Genomic DNA, 19,856 nt, shown 5'->3' on the forward strand with positions numbered 1-19,856 from the left:
TGATAGTCTTGGCTGGCATCTTAAAAAAAAAAATCTTCTTTTCATGCTTGTTGAAAAAACCTGAAATGTGTTTTCCAATAAGGGTAACAAACAAGGAAACATTCTATTTTCTTTTAAATTACAGTTATAAAACACTATTCTTGTGATTTTTTTAGGATATGGCTGAAGTTAATCTGTTTAATGTGTTACAGTGTAAGCAAAGCAAAATCAGAACAGTGAAATTATCTTTGACATAGGTCCTCAAAATGTATTTCCAGTTCATAATTTTTTTATCATGCTTTACAAAATTGCTTTTCAAGGGAATATGTGGTGATTTAATAAAATTTGGAATCTTCAAGGCAATGGTGAGACCATTTTCCAAAAGTGTTTAAGGGTTTGGAGGGGAAGAACTATTAAAACATCTTTTTCTGGTGTGCAGTGTTTGTTCCTGGCTTTTCATAACAAGCAGACTTTCTACCTGCTCGTCTTTCATTGAAACACTTTGATTGAGAAAGGTGCTATTAATAAAAGGTGTCTTTTTATTCAAATACTGAAATATTAAATTATTTTTTGGTCATAAATATTACATTACACATGAGCTTGGCCTGTGCTGCAATACATAGAAGCGCACAACAGGTGTCCAACAAGACAGGTAACAGCTATAACTTCCTATTATTCCCACTGTCATGAAATTTGTTCATATTACATCAAAGGATCACATTCTCAGTCTGAAATTCTGATTCCTTTTGGTGCTTTTTAGGAGGTTCCAAAAATGACAGAGGTGCATACATGTATATGCATGTACTCTGTATTCTTTTGTCCTTGCCTTTAGTCTGAACATTTTGGTTTTTGTAAATAATGATTTTTTCAAATATAACGCACTACATATAGCAAAAGGATATTGAGCTGTTTTAGTTGACTAAATTCTTGTATTTCCTACTTATTCTTAATCAGAAGATAATTGATTATTCATTTACGTAATGCCATATACTTATAAAGTTCTGTAAACAAATATGTGCCTTATAAAAATTAATTATTTTTTTTTTTTTTTAAGACTCAGGTAAGATTGCCTTGGGGCAATCAACTATATACCATGAATAAGACCAGGCACCAGTCTCTGTTCTTTGTCAGTCTGCCAGAGCTGCAAAAACTCTGTGCTGCTACAGTAACACTGAGCTCTCAGATACCAGAAGCTGAGACAAGGAGTACACAGATAAAGGTTTGCAGGTAAAAATGTTGTGGGCTATTATTTTCAGAAGATGTTGGTGGTTGTTATTAAAATATTTTATTAGAAGTACTAGAATTAACTGTAATAAAATCAACAAAATTCTTTTAAGTGGCAAACCATACAGAATTATTTAAAAGAGAGATTTTTTTTCTTGAGCAGGAGACTTGCTGAGTGTTGGGAAGAAAAAACAAATTTCTATTATGTTTTAAATTTCATCAGCTAAAACTAACAAGGGCCACATATTTCAGATTAATAGATGGTTAAAATTAATCTGTGTTCACCTGCAAAAGTGGAATGCTTTATGTGGCTTGAGACTCAGTGAAAAGAATATTTGGAAAGCAGAAGTATGCTCCCTGACATTCACCAAGCATTATGTCATTCCCTTTAATAGAAAAGAGGAGAAATGAAAAATTCTGCCATAAGTAATGCTTTTGGAGAGTTCTGTTCATGTGCCAAAGACCTGTAGTCTTTGTCTTAGACCACGGTGGATCTTCTAGAGCGAATAACTTGGACTAATACAATTTATTATGCTGAACCACTGGAAACTGATTAAGAGTGGAAAGTATTATGTTTGCAGAAGGTGAGGAAAATAAATTAAAGATGAGAAAATCAAGTGGGTAAAACTATTTTTTAATTTTTTTCTCACTTTTTTTTTTACAGAGAGCTGTTATTCCTGTATCAAGAGGTCCTTTCTGCACCTGTTATTGGAACACTGAATCAAATGTCAGTTGTAATGGCGGTCAGTATCACTGTGTAAATAACTGTCTGTAGTTACATGCTGCTGCACTATGCAGAATGCACCTCACTTGAAAGAGAGAAGTGGCAGTATGTTTTATTGAGGTAAAATAATAATTTGACAGAGTTCGATGAGTTTGATGGAATTTAGCGAAGTTTTAACAGTGGCTGGACAAGGTTCAGTAAGTTCGATGGCGAGGTTTGCCTTAATAATTGCAACATGGAAGAAACATACAAAGGAAAGTTGCATTAGAATGACTCATAGAGAGAATTAACCATACAATATTTATAGTGTCTGAGTAGCTGCATGGATTAATAATGCTTCGCAGTATTCATTCAGCAAGCTGTCAGTCACTTACTGCAGATCACGGATAAGGGATCTCCTGGCCTTTGGTGAGGAAGGATCTCTTAGTTTCAGGTATGGAATCTCTAAACCTGAGAGGGGTCCCTGCTCAAGGAGAGGGTCACCTACCATGAAGGCTAGCTGTCATATAGGCTGGCATTCAGGGAGAGCTCAAATTGGGCCCATCCTGATCCTCATATTAAAAGGATTAATTACTTGGCTCTTAGTCAATAGTACAGATAAGGCAGATAAGACTTTGATTTAGTGCTCACATCTTGTTCTGTACTTTGGTTATCTTGTACTTTGGGGTTTCGAAAACACCTTTTGAATTATTTTTCAAGACACCTTCACTCCCTTGTACATGAGCCAGGGACATTCCAGCTTGCAAGTTCATCCCAAAGATGTGAGACCTGTTGCTTCTTGATCAGCCTGAACCATACTACATCTAGGGGTCAATTGTATTCTTATACATACATGTATATTTCTCTAGGAAGTGTTTTGTTTGAGGATCAGGGATAAGTAAAAATATTTCATTTAAAGCAAACTTTTATTTTTGTGCATTAGTGATGTAGAAGACACTTTAAGTCCTCTACTTTTTTGACTGAAATGGCCTTTTTTGATTGTGAAACTTTTTGTGGAATGGAATGGACTCAATTGGTAAGATGCCACCCAATTTGCAAGGAGAGAAGCAAAGTTATGCAATTGTGTTTTGGGCAGATGTTTCCTTGTTTGTTAATGTATCTTCATCTAGAAATGAGACTACGCTATGACAGATGCCTGAACTAATTTTAGTTATCTCCTTTAAAATACAGGATAAAGTGTTTGCTTAACTGTTCTGGAGCATGTTTCTCAAAGGCGTAGTCAGTGTTGTACCAGAATTTAATTTACGATTTGGTAAAGCACCTTTTAATTCCAGACATTTCATTGATTTTTTTTATTGTTATTTTTAGATACCATTTTACAACTCAGGAATATTTCAAGCCTATGTAGAGAGACAAGGAGCTACTGTAAGTGCTGAAATATGACACAGTTCTTGAAACTGTTACACTTGCCTGCAAGTTGCTGTTGCCAGAGATGAGTATTTTTCATAGACCATGCAATTTCAACTGCAGAAACCGAGTTTCAGGGTGAAAAAGTCTGCCTCATAGACAAAATGCGTCTTATGAGTCTGGGTATAGGAAGCATACAAAGTCAGAAGTTTTTAGAAGTTCTTGAACTTCCCTAGATTTCTCAATTGCAGTGGGATCCTGATTCTACATAGGGGCATTGGCAACCTGCCCTTTGGGCCAAAGCCCTCAGCTTTCCTACCGGCGTCACCCCTTCCACCAGTGCCCAAATATATTCCCCAGCAGGGAATGTTCAGGCAGCTGAACTGTCTCCCCATTCACCTTTGGGTCTACTCAGCCTGTTCAGGAAAACAAAGCAAAAGCACAGAGAAGAAATAGAAACCCTGAGCTTAACAACTGATATATTTTTAGACCATTATGTCTGTGATTTACTGCAACATCTGTGGGGTTTATGAATGTATGTGTGGATGAAGTAGAATTGCTGAGTCGAAAGACTGATTGCAATCAAAGCCAGTAAGTCTCATGATTCACTGGCACAGCCAGTTGGGTGTATTTTTCTTTGTTCCAAGAAGTGCAAATGCTTTTCTGGATTATTAAGTCATATGCCATTTAAATATGCTTATATCACAAAACTACTTTATGTTGATATATGCAGCTAACCTGTCATCAATAGATTTTCTAACACAAGCAGATAAGAAGTACAAAGTATAGTTGATAACCATGAACTGCAAACAGGTCCTTGCAGGATCTCACTAGAAACATCCCTCTGGAGATGTATTAGTTAATTCTTTTTAAGCCATTATAATTAGTATTTTGACCAATGCTAATGGTCAAGAGAAAGGTCTGCATGACAGGCAGTCAGGCAGGCGGCGCTGCTGGGTGAGCAAAGCTACGTTTATCTAACGTGATTGGTCTTGAGTTTGACAGCAGAGGTAATGTCAGTTTTGGATGTTGTGCCTGTTGTCTGGAAAGAGTTGCACATCTAGTAAAGTACTCCAGATAGTTCAATTGATCTTTTCCCCAAATCTGTTATCAGCCCTGTGAAAACATTAAAGGAGCTGTAGAGCAGCAGATGGAGTAGCAGTATATTTGCTTAAATTTTGACTGAGGCTTTTGAAAAAATCTGTTAAATTATTAATAATGTATGTTTCTTTTTTACACTTCTGTTATTAGCTGGAAGCACCACAAACAGTTACTCCAGCCATTCTCCAAACCTGTCTCTCCTATACACTTACAGCCAGACTTGCACCCAAATGGAACAAGGCTGGCCATCTCTTGGTGCAAGGTATTTGACTCAGCTGCATCAGGGATCAAGCATTTAGTTTTCAGTTCTTTATTGTTGCATTTATTTTCCATTAATGTAATTTCCATAATTATTTCATTCATTATAATAAATTCTGTTGTTCCTTTTTCCTATATTTTTCTTTAATTGCATCTTTATTGTTCCTTTATCTAAGTTCAATGATTCACGTTAATAAACGGAATGGACATGAACGGACATACCATTCACTTTTTCATCATCTTCCTTACCTTTGTAATAGACCAAATAATTATTTCAACTGAATACAATGTACCAGATTAATAATTTCCAAACCAAATATTGTTGGGCAGTGAATTTCTTCCAAAAAATTGGGCCTGTTTTTCAGATTCATGCCTTAGCAGTGGCACATATTCTTCAGATACTGTGGTGTTGTGGTAATAAGTAGAGCAATTGTGTACATAATTTCAAATGTACACTGAGAAAAGTGTATATGGTGTTATCTTTTTTTCCAGCCACAATAATAACAGTATCCTATTCTCAGTATCTTCAAAATACGTGGCTCTCAGAATGAAATCAACTGATTCAGGAGTAGCAGCTAGGAGTAGAGAGCTAGGTGGTAGCTGATATGAAGCTGATTGCAACAAAGGCATCCACCAACAGCAATGTGACCCTGATACATGCAGCTTGTCTAATCCTTTATGTTGCCAAAGCTGGGCAAAACATATTTGGTAAAATACGTAGTAATACTATACAGATTTGCTTTAGATCCTGAGACATGTATTAACTGTTAGTCAATTTAAAAAAGTACTATGTTCCTATATCACTTTACATTTACATATCTTTCTTTTTTATATAAGATGTTCATGAATTAGTGAAAAGTTAATTGATGGAGGGGGTTCTCTGCTTTAAAGGAACACACCTTTCAGCATTCCTGACTCACACAAACAAATCTGTGTGATTCCTGCTTTTTTTTTTTTTCATAAATACTTGAGACATATAGTTTAGAAAATAATTCCTATCTATTTTTTTTGTTAAGGAAAAGACTTTCTGTCTCATTCAGGAAAGCAAAATGCTGTTGGTAAGTACGAATTCTGTTAATGGTAAACTTGAGAGAGCAAGGTATAATTAAGAACTTTCCCACTGCCACAGTCTTGGCATTTGTGTCTTTGGTTCTCATTTTGAAATCACTTCTGTCAAAATACACCTTGATGCTCTGTCTGTAATAGTTGTTAGCTCAACTGAACCTTTGAAAAATTACCCACAAAAAAGGTAATTTAAAAGCTACAGCCATAGATTGAAATTTGCCTGTTTAAAGTTTTGATTATTACAAATAAATGCACTTGCCTCAAATGATGAGTCTTGCAAGTGATGTGAAAGTTCCATAATAATAGATAGGAAAATGAGCTATAGTGACTGTCAGTCAGCACTATGTTCGTTGTTCACAAAAGTGAAGTCACAAAGCGTGCTGTTTAGCTACTGTAAAAATTACAAAGTAATATTTTTATTCCAGTATAAAAGTTCAAGACTACATTTGCGGATATTGGAGCCTAAATTTGTAAGAGGGACATATGCTGAGGAACTCAAAGCTGGGTGGAAGTTCTGGAGGTGTGCCAATAAATGCATGCCTTGCTCATATAGTCTTTCCTATTGAAAGATATGGGTATGAAGAATCCAGTTGCACAGCCAGCCTTGAGTTTCTAGGGACATGTACTGTATGATAGCAATTCATTATTATTTTTACTTCTCATAGTTAAAATGCTCTTGATTTTAATTTCCATGCTGAGAAAGTCTAGCCTTTTGATTTTCAAATGCAACATTTTGACTAACAATTACCTAAAATAAACAGCTGGCTTAGTTTTCTACCTAACAGATGAACTGTAATTCAAAACAAGGCTTTGTGCTTTTTTTTGTAATTTTAGTTTTAGACCTCAGTGTGTCAGAGAGACAGCTTTGCATCAGTGTGGAAGCTTGCTCTATTCGGTTGCCACCCCCTGAGGTATAAGCCAGTTAAATTTTCTTTGACTGTGTTTGTCTTATTAATCTCTGTCTTCTGTAAGGTGACTTCCAGTTAGCATGATAGGGATAGAAGTGCTTATTTCTGATTGCACTGAGACATTAATCATAGTCATCAACTATCTGCACCTGCTATAAGAGCATAACATCCATATCATATCTATATTGATACATTCCAGCAAACATTACGAAACTGAGATTCTATAAGAGACCTTTCAAAAAAGTGGAGTGTCTTTGTGATTCTAGATCTCCTTCTAGCAATGTTTTCTAGAAAGCTTTCAGTCTCACTGTAATACGTAGACAGCTTTTGAGTAACAACATTAAAGCTACAGGTGAGTTGTCAGCACCATGTTTAAAGTCCCTGTATATGATTATTATGGAATCTGCTTCATATTCTTTGCAGACTCCAAAATACTGGAGCAGCCAGGACCATGCTGCTTGTAAGCATAATTAATAAATTGTTTAAGAAATCATGGTTGAGGTTGAAAACTTACCATCCATTGTGACAGCCACGTGTGTCACCTTTGGTGCATATGCCCATACATGCAGAGTCATATTTGTCAGGCTTGCCAGTTTCTCCTAAAATTCTTTCTTAGAATAGAAGAATAGGATTTCTTCTGAGATGTGCTTGGGACAGCATAAACGTTAAACCTATCTATAGGAATCCAATTCCCAAACGACACAGACTAATGATGGATGTGATCATGATCTAGCTTCATTATCAGTTTGATCCTTTCAATACCTTTCTAAAGCAGAAATGTCCAGATTTTCCTGTCTGTGAATAAATGCAAACCCTGGTAGACCATAGAAAGATAAAATGTTTCTCAAATCTCAGTCTTTGGTTGTCCCGTGGAGTCAAATTTTGACATTGTGAAAATATGTGGTGTTTTGATTTCTCAGAGGATGAAACTGCATGTCACATTAATTCTGTTGCTTGGATATTTGTACTTGACTAGGCAAAGTGACATACACAGTTACTAGAATGTCAAACATGGGTTTCTGATTTGCATTTTAAAAAATGTGCATGAGACAGCTCTGAGTTTGAGAAATTCCTGTACCCTTACTTATTAAAACATTTCAAATAAAGTTTAAATATCATTAAATAAACTTTAAACCTTGTACTTATATAGCTTGTGGAAGTGTGAGCTCTAAAATAAGATAAATTGCAATTTGATAACAGGAATATCTTCTAAAATAATCAGTTTGTGAGAGCTGATAAAAGAATAATAATGTATTAGCTTGAGTGTATTGTGATACATAATCACTTTTGAAAATTTTAGTTTTAGACGATGTAGAAATATTTCAAAATAACTTTTTTTTTTCTGTTTTAAGCTGGGAGATTTCGATATTTCAGAAAACACTGTAAAGCTGTTTAACAGCAATGAAAATACAGTCATTCAACAACATTCCATATTAAGTAACTGGTGCTATGTTTTGCCAAGGTAGGAATCTGCTTACATTTCAGCAGAAATAAACATTTCCTGGAATGCTTGCTCTACAAACTGTGAATTTGATACTACTGATAAGAATACTTCTGTTTTGCAGTCTGTTTTACTTTCAGGAATCTTTTTTTTTCTTTTATTATCTCAGTGTTATGGAAAATGAGAAAAATTAACCGATGAATCATAAATTACACATTTAAGTATTATTTCAATTTTGTTCTACTTCTGTGGTATGCAAAAGCATCATTTTTTCTCAAATATAATTTTAGCAGAAAGTGTCAATTTAAAGAAAAAAATATTTCCATCTTTGCTACAAACTATCTTTATTTTTACCTATACTTTTTCATCATAAAAATATGAGAAGTAATGATATATTTGCTTTTTTTCTGCATTCATTGGTAGTGAGTATTACGGACAAGATAAATTGGACTTGTAGATGCCAAGTTCTTTTCCACACTTCAGAAAGTATTGCTATTGTTATGTCATAAACTTATCAGCTAAATGTCCTCACAAGAAAAATAATTTGTAAATACTTTGAATGCCAAATTTATTTTTTTTCCAAAAGACCACTATTTTTTCGGCTGGATTTTTTGACACTGATCTAAGCATCCCTTCTGTACCTGTGCACAGCATGAAAATGGGTCAGATCATAAACATCAGCCATATAATTCCTCCAGAATCTCCTTTCCGTTCATATAAAGAATTTCAGATGCACTGGAAGAGTTTGGTAAGAAACACATACAGTTTTCATTTTCCCCTCCCTTTTTTGTGCCTGTTGAGTTTCTATTTGTAATACACATTTATGTTTGGGTTTTTTAAAGTATGGATATATTCTTCCTGAGGATCTTGAAGAGACAAAAATATATTTGAGTGTTTACTTCAAACCAATAGGGGAAAGGTTCTTCACGTATCCTTTCGGAATGTATTTGTTACAATTCCTCTACTACATTTCTAGCAAAGCTCTGCTTTTCATTTTTGAGTCCACCACGTTTTCTTCTTTCATACTTCTATAGAAACCAGTAAAGAATTGTTTCACTAGACAAATTGAAACAAAATATTTAGTCAAGTCTCTGTCCTAGTATTGAATAATACTTAGTCAAATAGAGCCATTTGTTTCACAGCTTCTGTAAACATGATAATGCCACTCTAAATGGTGATGTAAAAGAAAGAGTTAAAGTTCTGTAAAAACGTGGCCAACAAAGATCTGTTTTAAAGAGAATTTTCCTGCCGGGAAAGACTAGACTAAGGATTACTTATATTGAATAATCTTTGCTACTGTAGGTTAGTATGGTATAATCATGCTGAAGTCCTGTAACTTTATAAGCTTCAGTCCTGTAAGAAACTAAATGCTTTTGTTCACCTTTTTAAAAAAGCTTTAGACCTGTTCATGCTTTCTTCTGAACGAAGATGATTAGCAATTATAGAAACATAAAGAAACTTGTTATGTATCCCTTAACAGTTACTCAGGTATCCTTTAAGTTGCGTTCGAAGTCAGCCGGTGCAGTATTTCCCCAGAACAGATGCAGAAAGTGTAGTGAACTCTTTTGTTTCTGACATGAAGAGCAATCTTTCACAACTGTGTGGATTCCCAGTGAAGATGACAAGTAAAGCACTTTATGCTGCACAAGAACTCTCCAGGGCTCCGGTGGGTGTAAGGTTTTTTATAAACATATTGATGGAGTATTCTTTTTCATGGTATGAAGTGGTCTTCATCATATAATCCTCTTTCAGAAAGCACTTTCTGTTTATGTGTCTTCAGTGATCAAAGCCAGAATGGCTCCTCTGTGTCATCTGCAGTTTTTATAGACATCCAAACTGTCTTTTGCTCAGAATATAGATGCTCTTAGACGTCTTAAGAGACGAGGAGCCCTGCCAATCAGACCCTGTGCAGACCACCTCAAAAGGGGTAGACATTATCCAGTTGGAAAGCACTAAACCAAGATAATGACTGTTTAAATTTGTCTTTCCTTCTGATAAATATGAAATTCCAGCATAGTTTATAAACAAAGAACTGTAGGAGATGAAAAAAAACCTTAATTTGTAGTGGCAACAAAATGTTCTTTAAAAATATAACAATTCTGATTCAAAACAGGAGAATATGTGTTTATATATATGCTTAAATATTGTGCATTAGGTTGGTATCATATCATGATGCATTAGGTGGCACTATCAGACTTTTTTAATCCAGTTCATTCAATTTAGCAACTCTTTTTTTACTGCAGGAAATAAAATCTAAACATATGAAATTGGATGGTGAGATGGTTTGTGTAGTATCTCTAACGCAGGCTCCTCCACCAAGGAAACCGACTTTGCCTAGAATTCCTTCACCGTGCAGTACGGAAAACAGCCACTGGATGGAGCGTTTGATCAAAGAGCCAGAAACCCGCAGTATTTCGAGTAGCGGCGAGGGCACAGGAGAGGTTAGCGTTGAAGAGACAGAGAAATCAGTGAATAACAAGCAAATATCAGGAGTAACGGAGTCACCAGCTGCGAAATCTTTAGGAATACCCGTAAACTCAACCTTTGAGCTCCTTCCCCCAAAAGTCAGCAAAATTATACCAATTTTCAAAGGAAAGTTGATGCAAATGAATGGGAAGGCCACAAATCAAACGGATAGGAAGAAAAGGGAAAATGCTGAAAGACTAATAAAAGTTACGGGTGCTTCATCTTCTATGCTGACTGTTCACAAGTCCAGCATAACTCAGGTTTTCAAACAAGTTCAAAATCTGCCAGTCAAAAATCCTACTGACAGCAGCATGATGAAAACAAAAACAGGCACAAAACACAGTGCACCCATATTTCGATGGAAAACAGAGTCTGGTGGACAAATTACTAATTCTGATTTTTTGGAAAACTCTGCTTCAGGTGGGAATCCAAGTGAAGTCAATCATAAAAAGGCAAATTCTCCCTTCTTTCTTAAGAATGTTGAGCCAGTGCTTCAGAAATCCAACACCAATCTGAGTCTGAAAGCACATGCATCTCCTACTTCCAGTGCAAGAAGGGGAAAAAAGTTTGCAAGTCAAAATTCCCCGCAAGTTCTTAAGGAACAACACCAGTCAGAGGAATTGCATTCACAGATTTGTAAATTAGACAATGAAATTAAAAATTCCAGTTTATCACTGCAACAAACAAAGAGATCAAATAAAGGAGTGGGATTAAATATTCATGAATCTGTCTTCAAAGATATAGTTTGCGTCGCCAAAAGTGAAGAAAATAAAGCATCATGCCATTCTAAGGACTATGTCGCTAAGACAACCAGTCATCATTCCAAATCTAACTTTGAACAGGTACCGTAAGTAACAGGGCTCATTCTTACTGCTTCTCACAAATTCAGTATATTCAAAAACAATGTTAAGCAATGAAGATCATGACTTTCATCATGTTCTGCCATCATTCTCAATATGGTTTTCTAAATTTCTACTAACTTAATGTTTTCAGCCACTGCTATTTTTTTTCTGAAGGGGAAGATGATTTACTGTGTTATGTGAGACACACACACTTCTACTATGTGGGACTTTTAAGGTGGGATAATTTGTTTTTCTTTGTTTAAGACAGTTCGTCAGTTTATCAAGGTCTGTGTGAGGTTAACATGGTAAAATTGTTTGGTGTTCAGTCTGTCTTCATATGAAATCATATTATTGGAGTAATTCCTTCTTCTCAGACTTCAGTTGTGTGATGCTGACAGCAGTTGTGTGTAAGGCATTGTGGTGTTAGACAAAAATGGAAGTTTTGCAAACAGAAGTTTAATTACAGTTTCACAAAAAAGCACAAGTTGCAACAGGAAAAAATCCTGCTAGACATTAGAGAAATATTTTCAGAGTGAGAATGGTCAAGTACTAGAACAAGTTGCACAGAGGGGTTTTTGGAGTTGTTAGCCTTTCAGATTCTCAAAATGTTATTGAATAGGTCCAAAGCAAGGGGATCTATTTTTGAAGTTATCTCTGTTTTGAGTAAAAGTTATGATTACATGACAGCTAGAGGTACTTTACAACCTAACTTTTCTATGATTCTCTCTGCATTTCAATGAAATAAATAGCTGAGCTGAATTGCAGTACAGTTTTTATGAGGATGATATCCCATGTATTGGGCACATGGATGAAATATCCTGTGCTTATCTCTTTTTTCATCCATAACATGTAATTTGGTAGGTTAACTCCACTTCGTGTTATGAGGGCACCTTTTGAAAAGGTAGGTATTTTTAACAATTAGAAAACTCAATTTTGGGGTTTTTTTGCTAATGAAGGTATAAACTTGTATACTTTCAGATGATTACGGGGAACAAGCATCTGACATGCGAAACACTGACCTCAGAACTGACTTGGTCAGTCAAGGACAGCAATATGGAAGCATCTGTAAAGAAAGGTTGTGCCAGAAGAAGACAGGTAAAAACTCCACACACAAACACCCATTGATCCAGTCCAGAAGGACCTAAATTAAGAGATAAAAAGGAAATCTAATTTTTTTTCATCTTAGCATGTTCCAGGTAAAACAGGCAAACTAAAAAATCTTTTTGAGCCGGCTCTGAATAAAGCTAACCATAACCAGGATAAAACTAACATTAACCATTGGTTTTGACACTGTTACTTCAGGCCTTCATTTAAAATGTTTGTCTCCAGAAAAAGATACTACTAAAATATTTAATAGTGTTACTGTTTCTGAAGCAGATTTTCTGATTCTACAGAAAGCATGATGCTATATAATGCCAGTATAACTGTGGGCGTTGTCAGTGGCTCTGTAAGTGTCTCATCTGAAGGGCTTGAATTCAGCAACATTCTGTAGAAACTACTTTTTGTTCTGTTCAGCTTTTAAAGCCAAATACAAGACAATCCTGGAAGGTTTAGCTGTAGTTAAAAGAACACACTCTGTGCTTTCAGTGCAGTTCATAAAAGGGCGGTACAGCAACCCCAGGGGCCTGCTGCAGGAACACAGTCATACCCTGGAGCTCAAGCTACAGCAGGGAAGAGAGGAGTTGATGTGGGAAGCGCCAGCCCAGCTGCTCTGAGCTGGCCCCATCCAGCTGCAGCTGGGAAAGGCCCTTCCACAGGGCCACAACTGAGTCACTGGTTACAGCCCAGCACTACAGTGCTACAGCAGTAAAGTCGGTCTCACAAAGAGAAGAAAAGCAGCAACTAAAAATAACTGTGGTCATAAGAATAACAACCCCAGGGGTCTGAGTACTGAAGGGAAACTTCCACCACAATACAAAGGACAGTGCTCCTTCCCCATTCCAGCAGTGCTGCCAGACCAGCTACAGGTTCTCTGCTTTGTCTGGTCTGCCCAAGTTGCAGAAGTAGTTCCATGCTCACAAGCCCTACTGTGTCTCGGTCATCCCCAGTGGCAGGCAAAGGATTTCAGCACTGTCCTGTCCTAGCCAGGAGTCACAAGTGCCCCATGCATTCCTCACTCTCCAGGCAGGCTGTGAGTAACACGGGTACCTGCATTAGCCCTGCAAGCTAATTTTGGAAAGTGTCAGGACACAGCAAGTTCTCACTGCCTCTCTGCCATACTGTCAGTGCAGCACTGCCACTGCTGGACTCAAGTGAGGTGGAGGCACAGCTTTAGGGAAATTTCAGCTGGAATCTCAGGAATAGGAGAGGAACTCATCTGTTCACTGGGGTAGGGATGGACTCTGGTGCTCGTCAGTCTGATTCCTCCTCTCTCCAGATTAAACTACAATGGCACTAACTGGGGACACTTCTAAACGCTTCTCTGAAGAGTGAGCCTTAGTCATTATCTCAAGTTTGGACAACAACAAGTTGGTTTTGAAAGTCGTGGTTGCCATCATGTAAAAGGGCATTTTCCAAGTAGCTCTGGTCTTAATTATTTAATCACTGTACATATAAACATACTTTAAATTATATTTATATTGGGGAATAGAAACTTTTATTAATTACTTTGCATTCAACTAAGCATTTCACTCAGGAACAGCTTTTTTAGTTGAACTGTTAGCTTAGTATTACTGCTTTGTTTGCTTTACTGATTTTCGCCTCTTTTTTTTTATTTGGTTGTGAGCAGAAAGAAGAAGGTTATTCGAAACTAAGGAAAGTCAAAAGAAGTAAACCTTCTACTTAGGATGTTCTGGAGTACTGAGAGAAAACTCTGGGTATGCTTACTACAAATTTTAAATATTTTTCTGTTATTAAAATAGTATCACATGTCAGTAATAGTTCCTACTCTTTTGGATCATGATGATGATATCAGCTACCTACAAAGGAGTTACTTTAATAAAGAAGTGGCTTCTAGAGCAAAATAACGGGGTAACAGAAGCTGGGTTTCATTGGACGCTAACAAATAAAGCTTTGCCTTTTTTTTGTGAAACAAGCAATGTTAAAAAAAGTACTAGTACTTAGCTTATGGATTAAATTTGTATTTTGATTGGCTTATTTTCTCTCAGTCTGAAATAAACCTGTTTTTTTACTTCAGACTTTAATTTGAATCTGAGCTGCAGTTGAAACCATAAACCATGCAAGTGAAGCTGTGTCTATTATTTGATATCGTTACATGAAATGGTGTGGCTAAATGCTTTTATGGTGCTGAGATCTAATCAAAGGACTAAACTGTCTGTCATACAGACTGAATAAGTTTAGTTTTGTGATGAGATATTTCAGCCTTCATCATGAGTGGCTGTTGACAATAGTGTTGATAGATAGAACAAGCTTGACTTTTGAATGTTCCTTTAAATATTAAGGACATATGTAGCATAAGAATCACACCAGTTTTAATGCTCAAATGCCTATCACAAGTTATCAATAGTAAAACATGCAGGAAGGAGTAGCCTATACAGTTAACTCTTTCAGAAATAAATAGAAGAATTTTCAGAAGAAAATATTAATGTAAGCAAGATGGTCACACAGACACAGTAGCACAAAAATGTACATTATACAAAGCAAATAGAAAAACAGAACAATAAACACCCAAAATATAACCTGTGCATCTTTTAATTTGACTTTTGGCTTCAACATATGTCCTTCCTTTCTTTACATGGATATATTTCCTCCAGTGAGCATATACATCAGTTGTCTGCTTTTCCTAAAGAAAGTCCATTGTATGGACGGAAGCTTTCCATCTATGGCTGTCATACTTCAGTATTCAGCATATTCTACTCCTGGGTCTTGCATTTCACCTCTCCTGCTTCAAACCAGGCAGTTCAGACATGGTCCTTCTTCAGAGGTGATCTGTTTTAGTGATCAGCATAGATATCTGTAGGTCCAAAGTCTGTGACTTTCACTGAGGACTGATGAACAGAAATGGTGTCTCTGCAAATAGTCTGATCTTTACTTTTTTTTTTTACTCTGACTTTTTTTGGTGGTGGTGGTGGTGTTTTTTTATTTATGAGTTAAATGCTGCAGGGTCAAGTTGATCATGGTAGGTGATGCTTAAACCCTCAAGAGGAAACAGTGTCTTTTGTAAAGGGTTTAAAATATGATTTCTAAAAATCCATCTGATAGGAGTTCTTCACTGGTGTTGATTTAAAAAGAAAACTAGAGCTAAAATAACTTCTGCTGTTGGACGGGTGCCTGTATATTTGATTCTGAAAAGCTTTGCTCTGAATTCCTCTACTTTGTATTACTGCACATGTTTTCAGAGTGCATGTTTTCATTTGAACGCTTGAGAATTATTTGTAAGATTTCAAATTTACTGTGTAGTAAGATTTATGGGTGAGAAGGCCTTACAATGGAATTCCATGATGTAGTCAGCAGAAAGGACTTGGTTCTATAATTCATGACAACAAAATCATTTTTACTATTATCTTGCAGCAAGGGTCAGTTTTTATGATAATGTGCCAGGTTGCACAGCCTCATGACTTACCCAGGAAATCACAGCATAATCCCAATTTTCTTCTTTTTTTTTTTTTTTTTTTTTTTTTTTTTTCCCTGGAGTGTGCTAATAAAGCAACGTGAAAGAAGCATTTAACATTTTAAGAAGCTGAACATTTAATTCTAATACTAAATCATTCTCATTCATTCCGTTTTTACCCACATATAGACAATCCCCCACTCTCTGGGGACTGACTCAGGTTTTTCTTTGGCATAAAAGGAGTAATCAGATATAAAGTATATTTACGGGCCTGGACTATGCTGGGTACACTGTTTTTTTTCAAGGCCATCCAGGTTGGGCCATTGGAACTTCTAAGGCTGTTGAAGTGTCCAGACTGTGGAGTGGGGGCAGGGTATCTGCTACTGAGTGAGTTCTGTAGAGTCTGTTGGGTAAGTTGTCTGGATTTCCATTGAATTTAACAGGAGTTTTGACATTTAACACATATGTAGACTGGTACAGGTAAGTGGTCTAAATCTGAAGCTCAAATGAGCCACAGGAGTAAGAAAGACTATGCAGTGTAAATAAAGACCTGCATGATAACAGAGCTTGCAGAAAAGCTTATAGATTCTTTTTAAGTTGTTTTCTAGCTGCAGTCAGATTTTTTAAAAAGTCTCCATGCTTACTCCTTTATTCATGAAAGTTGTCCTATCATCTTCAAGGTCAAAAACTACTGTGAAAGGGAAGTTTGGTTTCCAAGACCAATCACAAGAGCAGAGCTTCCAAAGGACAATGTATATGAGTACAGAAAAATTTTTTAGAAGAAGGGTTTGCATCACCACAGATATTGGTGCGAGAAGAGACACATTAAAAATAGTAGCACTGAAGGTCCCAGGCCTTTTCCACCGATCTGCAAAACTCTTCCTGTTGTTCTGCTCCTTTATTGTAGTGAGATACTGACCTTTGGTTTTCGTTTCCAAATTTCATTTGGCAAATGAGAAGATGCAAATTCATCACATATGGTAGTAATAGTAGTATTTCACCTGAAAATATTTGCTACCATTACTGTAAGAATATTGTATGAACACAAGATGAAGGCAGGAGATCCACACAACTGTAATTATAGAAAAATTCTCAGCAGTTTTGGCCTGAGATCTATTGGACTGTTTCTTCTACAGGGTGTATTCTCCAAGCCAACATTTAGTAATTTATCTTATAATTTGAAGGGCACTATACAGACATTTCAACAAAGCCATCTTTCAAATGCATTCTTGATGTGAAAGAGTAGGCTAAAAATATCTTTTGTACATAGTGAAAATACTTGGGGCTTCGTTGAAAAAAGATTCTGAAAATGCTCAGTCTTTCAATGAAAAAGCAATTTCTTTTATGATGGGGGAAAATTTTCTAATCAAATCTAGTAGCAGAAATAACCATTGGACTGTTTTCATTAATAGTTTGTTGGTACCTAAGTACTCGACACATACTCCAAAAAAATAGGTGCTATCATAACATTATTTCTGTTATCCTATCCATTTTTGATTGCTGCAGGACTTTACCTGGTTAGGGGTAATCTAATTTACTGCTTGGCTAACCATTTATAAATGCTAAATAATAGTTTCTTAAGATTCTGTCTCTTCCTTTCTAAGAGAGTTAAGAATGTGGTTTTGCTACCTGACCTCAGCTGGTTAAGAAGGCGTGAATAGACTTCTGCCATTTAAGTTCCTTCTTCCAGCACCACAAATGACTGCAATATTTTGAGGGATTTAAATTTAAAAACCCAGACCTAAGAGGAAGGATAAAGCTGTGGTACCATAGATTTATCAAAGGGAGAATTCTCTTTTGTTCTGTATTAAAAATGCATACATTTAATTTGGGTGCCCTAAATCCAGACTTTGTAAGCAGAATGCAAATACAGATGTGGAACTACAGGAACTTTTTATTCCCTGCATATTAAACATACAGTTCTGAGTTGTCTTTTGGTTTCCTCTATGATTTAAACTTAATGTTTTTCTTCATTCAGGTTCCCAAGACAGCAGTAACATACTTGAGGATCTCCAAGCTTTGTGTATTTAGCTCTGTTTGTCATTGGCACCCATTTCTTCATGAAAAACTGAGTAGTTTTGAATCACATTACATCTGTCCTAGTACCTACCTACACAGTTAATCATTCTTCCAAGTTATATTGGTGTTTCAAGTCTGGTTTGTAAAGATATAATATCTAATTCTTTGCTATAATGTCTGGGCAACTTTGTTTCATCAGTAAAACATTCCTAAGTAAGTTTTCCTTGTCAAGTCAAATGCTTAGAAAATAAAAAATAATTTCATTCTTAGGGGAATAATCTGAAGGCCATGTTTGATTAAAGCTTCATTAATTTTTTGTAATTTTTGATGAATTTTCAGAAATGAAACTGCTCTGTAAAAGAATTGTTTTAAGTTTAATTGACAAGCCATTCTTCACGAGTCCATGCAGAATATGTAGTTGCCCTTTGATTAATTTTATCACCATGACTGCATCTTCAATGACTTACTCTAAGGTGCACTTACAAATATAAACACATATATTTGGTAGCTGCCCCACTATCACTGTTTTAAAGTGAACATTATGATGTTACCTTGAGTTTAACACTTGTTTTGGATATAAATTTGCAAATCTGTTTTTCCTAAAGGAATTGATACTATAGAACTTTATGTGCTTTTTGCAAATTTTTAATGTTTATATTGCCATATCTGTATTTTTGTTTGCCTCCTTTTTCAAAGCAGGATTTTGCCCTACTACTATGACAACTTTTGTTTTGTTTTGTTTTGTTTTGTTTTGTTTTGTTACAGGGTTTTTTTGAATGGTGACTGCTAACATAGCTTAAATTTCATGGTGCAAGTGTTTAAAAGGAAGTGGGAGCTTCAACATGTCATTTGCTCATACATAATACAAGAACATATAAGCCAAGACAAAGATCACAAAACTTTGAGCAAGATGCAAGAAATCAAATTATATTTACGTTCTGCCCGGAAATTGGTATATAAGGCTAATTTTCAAATTCACTGGATTAGTTTATGTAATTGATGTAATTGATGTAATTACATCAATTCATGTAATTGATCCTTCACTTGTCCTACAACATGGTAAAGCCTGTACAGCAGTTGCATTTCTACCATGCTGTATAAATTAATGCTTTACCTGATGTTTCTTATTGTTGCTTTTAAAATGTTGCTGGTTGCCAACATTTGCTTTATATTATCACAGAAGTAATTTTACCCCATTCCAGCATTTTCAAATGTTTGCATTGTTTCATTATCTGTTATAATACTCAAAATACAGAAAATTTAATTATTGCAGATCCAGTGTTTTCCATTTTAAAAAAAAACTGTTGAATTACTCATCCGTGCTTATTTGCCAGCTACTTCCTATTCTAAACTGTAGGGGACAACCCTGCTATTTCACCCACCCACCCACTCCTTGTAAATGCATGGGAAGGTGTCGATAGTGAGTGTTGGATGCAGAAGTGGTGCCGGTGGAAATGCCACTAATGGGGAGGAAGGATGGGTGCTGTGGCTGCTGAGGATTTGGGAATGCTGAAGGGACCTTCACTGCTGCCTTACCCTTCACTGTTTTTATGGAGGGGTTGCAAGAGTCTGCCCCACTTTCTACTTTTAGTCAGTTCTTACTAACTGGGCAGAACATCCTCACTTCTGGCAGGTATGTGAACCTGTCAGAGGAACCCTCAACATCCAGAACCACCTGGAGCCTCCACATGTGATGTCTGCTGGCTTGATTTCTCAAGATTTAAGAAACAGACTCCTCCACCTGAGCCAAATTATATAAATGTACATCAGGAACAAGTGAAAATGTAAAAGGTTAAAACAATCCCCAGGTGTGAAATGCTGGTAAAGAGATCAACTGGCAGGAGCTATCACCTGCCCTTTGGCATCTGTTGGGTTTTAAAGTGTTTTATAACTTTTCCATCAGTTTTCAAATCATCTGATTCTATAGCTAAGTCGATTCAGATTCACATTTGCAAGAGCTTTCTTTGGCCCC

General features: G+C 36.2%; 1 protein-coding gene across 1 annotated transcript; it reads left to right on the plus strand.

Annotated features, from left to right (window-relative positions):
* Window positions 1-1,072: 1,072 nt before the first annotated feature.
* Window positions 1,073-14,170, plus strand: CUNH18orf63 (chromosome unknown C18orf63 homolog). The gene is made up of 13 exons (XM_050321213.1): window positions 1,073-1,206; window positions 1,868-1,946; window positions 3,236-3,292; window positions 4,526-4,637; window positions 5,650-5,691; window positions 6,533-6,609; window positions 7,959-8,068; window positions 8,699-8,795; window positions 8,890-8,975; window positions 9,536-9,719; window positions 10,291-11,355; window positions 12,334-12,450; window positions 14,084-14,170. The coding sequence occupies exons 1-13, from the start codon at window positions 1,073-1,075 to the stop codon at window positions 14,138-14,140; spliced, it is 2,217 nt and encodes a 738-aa protein (XP_050177170.1). The 3' UTR covers window positions 14,141-14,170.
* Window positions 14,171-19,856: the final 5,686 nt, after the last annotated feature.

This window comes from Myiozetetes cayanensis, unplaced genomic scaffold (assembly GCF_022539395.1).
Source record: "Myiozetetes cayanensis isolate MyiCay16 unplaced genomic scaffold, myiCay2020 scf1, whole genome shotgun sequence".
NCBI classification, from domain to species: domain Eukaryota; kingdom Metazoa; phylum Chordata; class Aves; order Passeriformes; family Tyrannidae; genus Myiozetetes; species Myiozetetes cayanensis.

Bases quoted from the DNA above. Each gene is read 5' to 3' on its own strand.
- CUNH18orf63 (XM_050321213.1), top strand. From the start codon at position 1,073: ATGAATAAGACCAGGCACCAGTCTCTGTTCTTTGTCAGTCTGCCAGAG. The intron at 1,207-1,867 runs GTAAAAATGTTG...TTTTTTTTACAG, and splicing joins ACACAGATAAAGGTTTGCAG to AGAGCTGTTATTCCTGTATC. The intron at 11,356-12,333 runs GTACCGTAAGTA...GTATACTTTCAG, and splicing joins CCAAATCTAACTTTGAACAG to ATGATTACGGGGAACAAGCA.